The 5,929-nt window shown below is 35.6% G+C and overlaps 2 protein-coding genes and 1 long non-coding RNA gene across 3 annotated transcripts in view; all 3 read right to left on the bottom strand.

Annotated features, from left to right (window-relative positions):
* LOC107631974 (MACPF domain-containing protein At1g14780) overlaps positions 1–2,766 on the bottom strand; it is a 4,343-nt gene extending 1,577 nt beyond the window's left edge. The window contains exons 1-6 of the mRNA XM_016335579.2: positions 2,098–2,766; positions 1,734–1,972; positions 1,216–1,417; positions 1,055–1,132; positions 772–955; positions 71–237 (exon numbers count right to left, since the gene is read on the bottom strand). Coding sequence (XP_016191065.1) covers positions 71–237; positions 772–955; positions 1,055–1,132; positions 1,216–1,417; positions 1,734–1,972; positions 2,098–2,373 — 1,146 coding nt within the window. The 5' untranslated portion in view covers positions 2,374–2,766. The remainder of the gene's footprint in view (positions 1–70; positions 238–771; positions 956–1,054; positions 1,133–1,215; positions 1,418–1,733; positions 1,973–2,097) is intronic.
* Positions 1–5,929, bottom strand: part of LOC107631976 — a 16,729-nt gene that overhangs the window by 4,636 nt on the left and 6,164 nt on the right. The window lies entirely within an intron of this gene.
* On the bottom strand, positions 4,523–5,929 carry LOC110262508. Its single transcript, XR_002360070.1, has 2 exons — positions 5,882–5,929; positions 4,523–4,928 (listed from the first exon to the last, which is right to left on the bottom strand). It is a non-coding gene; the product is annotated as an uncharacterized LOC110262508 (long non-coding RNA).

Raw genomic sequence — 5,929 nt, forward strand, 5'->3', positions numbered from 1 at the left:
AAAACCCATATTTATTTATTTTCAGAGCAAAGTAAGAGTGAAGTCCAGCACAAGCAATAATATTTTGTACCTGTGTAGAGCTGATATGGAGCTTTGGTCCCATGAAACTAAATTGCAGGGAACAGGATGACGTCTTCGTCCGCTGATGCCTGAGAGGCAGCTCACAAAACATTGGCGCCCATTGCTTGGGAATTTGAAACTCTAAGAAATATTGTATATCTTCAAGAGGAGGCTTGTCTGTAGAGAACAAGTGAATCCGTTTAGTCATTTAGTGTTCAGTAATGTTGAGAGGAAAAAAATAGCACTATGCAAGAAATGATGGCTTTGCAACTTCATGTTTCGGAAAGCAAATATGATGAAGGTAACTTACTCATGTCTAATTTACATCATTCAAATGTGCACAATGTGTAGTTTAGTGCATAACTTAAAAAAACGTGCAAGATAGTCCATAAACTTATTAAAAGAGTGAAATGTTCCTCTTGACAGATGTCTATAGAAATTTCAATGGAATCAGTCATGTTATGCCTTTGGTCAGGATTTTATGGTCGCAATTTCTGACAGATTTTGGATAGAAATCAGTGACGATAGCCATTTTGCACACGTTTGTACATTTTTAAGGGGCTACAAGGCACATTGAGTCAAGATAAAGGTGTAAACTGCACTCTTCCCTAGTTTTTCTGTTGGAGCTCATCTATATCATGGTTAATCAACCGAAATGAGTAAAAGACAACAGATTTATGTGTATCACTGTTCGATATAAGAAGAACTTACAACGTAAATACAAGTTGATTGCATGGCTAAGATAGCCACTTCCAGGAATCCCAGTTAGAAGTGATGAAATAGGAACGAATTTGAAGAGGATTGCTTCAGGATTAGAAGGCACTGTCTGGAGCCAATTTGAGTGACTGTTCTTGAACATATCTCCTCCTCTTTTGGAGCAAATAATAGTGAGGCCCTGTTCCAACATAAAGCAATATATAGTCACATCCTAGTTCTTTTTCCTCTTTTCCCCTCTTTAAACTTCAAATGTAAACATATCCAATTTGAGGCTTACATCTTTGCTTGATGTTTCTGAAATAGTAGTGAACTGCATTGTGTTTGATTGCATCACACGATTAAAGACCTCAGGGACCTGCATGAATAGAAAGATTGCATTGACTTGTAAAGTAACAAACCAGTGAAACTGGTAAATTTGTAGATGATAAAGCAAAATACCTTCTGTTTGCCATCGGCTGTCTGCCTCTGTAGTAAAGAAGGACTCCTTACATCTGAAAACAGAAAATCTCCAAGATCTTCTAAATGTCTTCTGAGATCACCAGGAGAAATCTTTGAAGAATGCTTCTGTTTGACACAGATTACATCTTGACCACCAACAGCCATACCTACTACTATGTGTGTACCATATGTCTGAATGAACCTGCCTAACAAAATTCATCAGCATCACATACGAATCAACATAGAAACCCAAACTTAAACACCATATCAAACTGTCAAGATCACTCCACATCAACTGAAATGGGTGCTATCAATGTCGAAACTCTTTCATTACTCTGTTCGGCTCATCAACAAGACAACAACCGGTCTAAATTTCATAGGATCGCCAAAATGATGAATGTATAACAACCAACAACGAATTGAATTCAAGACACACAATATTTACACCAGGAATACAAAGATCAATTTAGTGAATTCACCACTCTACTTACTAAACATAGTAGGGGCGTGGTGTTTACCTAGACAATGCCGCCGGGTCCCATTGAGCAGGAACAGACTTCTTAACTTCCTCTTGCAGCACAAGTGGAGAAGCTGTTAGATGTAAATAGTAGAGCGAAATGAAATAACCATCAAAAGCAAGATACTTGATGTCAGCAGCATCCCTCAACCAGTCACCACTCAAATCAAAAAGAGCATTGAAATAGCCAGAAGGTATTTTCCCTTGCACTGCCGATTTCTGATTTAACAACTCAGACATCTGCAAGTTTAAAAAAGATTCAGATAGAGATCTTAAAACCCAAACATAGTGATATAACAAAGCTTTCTAACTGATTGGCATCTTACAAACGTAACAGAGAAGAAGATATAGAGAAAAAGGAGGACCTGGTTGAACTCAAGCACATCGGATTTGAACCTTATTCTATCCCCTTTATCACAACGAATGTCCTCAGAGACCCCTCTAATGGTGATGGAGGCTCCACCAGCTGCAGGGATCAAAATATCCCTCTTGTGCATTTCATCAAGCACCACCAACCTCTTCCCACCGCCTCCAACTCCCTTTGCAAACTTCAACCGAAAATCGCTCGCCAAGTCGAAACCTTTACCAAGACACTCCAAGGCCCTCATCTGAAACTGTGCACCTTCCTCTTCCACCGCCATCCCCGCAAATCAAAATCCAAACTTTCCAATAAAACAAGAAAACCCAGAGACCAGAACCAATAAAAAAATAAATAAAAGAAAAAGGGAAGACGAGTTGTTGGTTAAGCTAGGGTGCAATTAGGCAACAGTTCCTAGTGGGTTGGCAATGATTTTAATGCAAAGAAAAGGTGTTAGCTTTGGGGTTTAGGTGCAAATGGGTATCAGGTACTGATTACGGAGGATCCAGATGAAGGTTCGAGGAAGGAGAGAAGTTGGCGGTGTTGTGGTGAAAGAGTGATTAGTGAATGTTAAGTAAGGTTGTTTTTATGCTTGGAGAAACAAGAAACAGGAACGGGGGTGGTTGAGTAATTCCGAGTTGTGAAACTCTCAAGTCTGAACTGTGATTGTCAAGTGTTTGAGGATTTGACCGTGTCAACTCAACTCAAGTGTGTTTTTGTGTCTGTTTGTGGAAAAAATGAGAACAATTATGGATCAATCAACGGTCCATGTTTGAAATAGGGTGTCTGAATGTCAACTCAACTTTTGTGCTGTTGTTGAATCTTGCTGTTTATTGCTGTTTACTTTTACTCCTTTTTCTTACTCTCACATTGGACTATAGTCCATAGTAGATACGCTACCACCTTTGGAACTTGGAAGTTTCAAGTTAGAAGCATTAACACTGAAAATTGGCCACAAAGTGATTCCGGAAATTGTTGACCTTCATTAGTTCATTCTATTTCTAAAGATATTGCTTCCACTAATAACAAGTTAATTACAAATAGTGCAATAGAACCTTTCTAGTTTGAGAGTTTCTATTGTTGCGAGGTTAAATTTAATTAATTTTGTTTTAAGTTTATATTATGAAATAATAGAATAGAACAAGTTTATATTATTTTAAGAGAAAATTTAAGGCTAACACTTTTATTAAAATTTGGCCAGTATTTAATGAGTAAAAGAAAAATGAATAATCCTACACTATTAGATATAATTTTACACCATTAAAAACACTAATGATAGCTAATTAATGACTATAAATTACAAAATCTGGTGACCCATAGCACTCTTCTTATTTTAAACTCTATTCCATTATAAGATATTACTAGAGATAGCTACCATGTCCCTATCCGCAAGTATCCACCCCGTCTCTACCCGCTCAAGACGGGTAATTATCCGCCCTGTACCGGAGTGGTTTTTTTATCGGGGCGGGGCGGGGGCCGGGTTTATATAATACCTGCCCCAGTATATATATAATATATATAATTTTAATATATAATATGTGTAATATATGTAAAATAATTAGTAAAATGATTAATAATATTGTATCATATTTAAATTTTTATTTTAATTTGTGTTATGTATATGATGATGGTTATATAAATTTTAAAATTTACTTTTATTTATTGAATTTTAATAATTATAGGAGTGGGGCGGGTACCCACAGGGGCGGATTATAATTCAACGTTTCATCGTTTTCTCTTGCAAAGTGCTTCACAATCCTTCGATAATATATATTTTAAGAAAAAAACTGATGGAAGAATTCCTATTAAATAACGGCTTACGTACTATACACCATCACTATTTTTTTTTTTAAATTAATGAAAATGGTCTCTTTCATCAAATTCAACTGGGCCTGACAACAAAGAGAAATTCGGATAAGCATCCTCCTCTTTCTTTTCTCTATGATGATTGATGACTTTATTTTTAGTTTTTTGAGTTTTGAGTTTTGACAGTATTCCTAACAAATACACCAAAGAGACTTGTTAAAATTACTAACAAAATAAATTTTAAACTTTCCAAGTCACTTATAAGAATAAAAGTTTAAAAACTTACTTTATTAAAATCCTTACAAGTAGATTTAGAGTATACTCGTTAAGAAAACCCTACTTATATTAATCACCAAGTACAGTTTTTTTTCCCTCTCATCATAACCCTTTTATAGGTAAATTTTAAAAGGACAAAAACAGATAAATAAAAAGGGCTATATATGTAAGAACTAAGAACAGTTCCCCAGCAATTGTTAATACTTAATAGTAGCTTTACCCTGTAAAGGCTTGTCCTAAACAACACTAATCACTAGTTTTAAGCATAATTGATAATACCATTAGAAACAATTCTAAAGCAAACCTAAGAACTTAGCATTAAACAGACAGTGGTTGTGATAAAATAATTATGGTAACCAAATCTCAAGGTCAACATAATGCACATGATGTACTTGGCCAGATCAACATATAATATTCCATGAAGGGGAAGTCGCAAGAAGTTAATAAAACACATTCTGTGCAAAAATGCATTACCAATCAGAGGAATTAACTTAATCAAGAACAAACTAAGTGCACATGTGACATTATATCGATTAAAGGCCTAAGAATATATCCAAGATTACGAAGTACACAAAATGCTATTCAGAATCTCTGCATTAATGGTTTCATAGCAAAGCCATGAAGGGATTGATTAGCACTTAGATAACAGGTAAAAATACTTGAAACTTAGGCCCCATCTTGCTGTATAAAGGGGTTGGCAATCTCATCTGTACCATCAGTTGGGGACACAAGCATGACAGCAGTTCCTCTACAAACCTGCAGTGCACCAGAAGCAGTCAAGTCCCTTGGTATTGAAATATCCAAAACAAAAACAAACTATAAAAAGAAAACAAATAAATAAATACATCTGCTTATTTAGTCATGTAAGTTCTATTTTTTATTTTCATTTTGCAGAAAATGATTTTGTGATATAATAATAAGGGATAAGTATTGTTTTGGTCCCTCACGTTGAGGGTCAGAATCGAACCCGTCCCCGATGTATATTTTGATGGGGGGGGGAGGGGGAAGGGAGGGTATTTTTGTCCAAAAAAATAAAAAGGACGATTTTAATACGAAAAAAACACGTTAAGGACGATTTTAAATCAAAATATACATCGGGGACGGGTTCGATTCTGACCCTCAACGTGAGGGACCAAAATCGTACTTATCCCTAATAATAACTTCCCCTATAGACACTGCAAACTCCAAAATTGGTGGAATTTTAAACAATTAGCATATAAGGGTGTATGTAATGTAGGTAGCCTAGTCTAAATGCATCTATAGTCTTTAGATGTATTGCAATGAAATGCTCTTATTATAAAATGAACGAAGCTCTTTAAATTTTGCAGAAGCCTATTATTAATCTCTTCTATGAAGCATGGCATTCATAAAACGTTTGTTCCCCCTCCCCTTCCAATATGAACCTTACCGAAAGAGAGAGAGATTAAGTAATCAGGAGGCACACAAATGTTGACATGTCCTTCTTAGATCTTCATTTTTGCTTACATTTAATAATAAGCTTATAAGCTCTCATCAGTTTAACACAACTTATCCCACAACTGATAATTTTCCCTTTTCTTTATTCCAACTAAAAAACTCATCAGTTGAGGAGGAAAACCAACAAGGTTCAGGAAATTATTTTTCACATTCATGCATGAAATGTTGATTTTCAGACTGGATCAGCAAAATTTTACAAACAAGGTATAGTGTTGAAATGGAAGAAAACTTACAATTAAGCCAAGACGTCTGGTCTGATCAGTAGTTTTGAGAGGATCATC

This window comes from Arachis ipaensis, chromosome B03 (genome assembly GCF_000816755.2).
Source record: "Arachis ipaensis cultivar K30076 chromosome B03, Araip1.1, whole genome shotgun sequence".
Taxonomy (NCBI): Eukaryota; Viridiplantae; Streptophyta; class Magnoliopsida; order Fabales; family Fabaceae; genus Arachis; species Arachis ipaensis.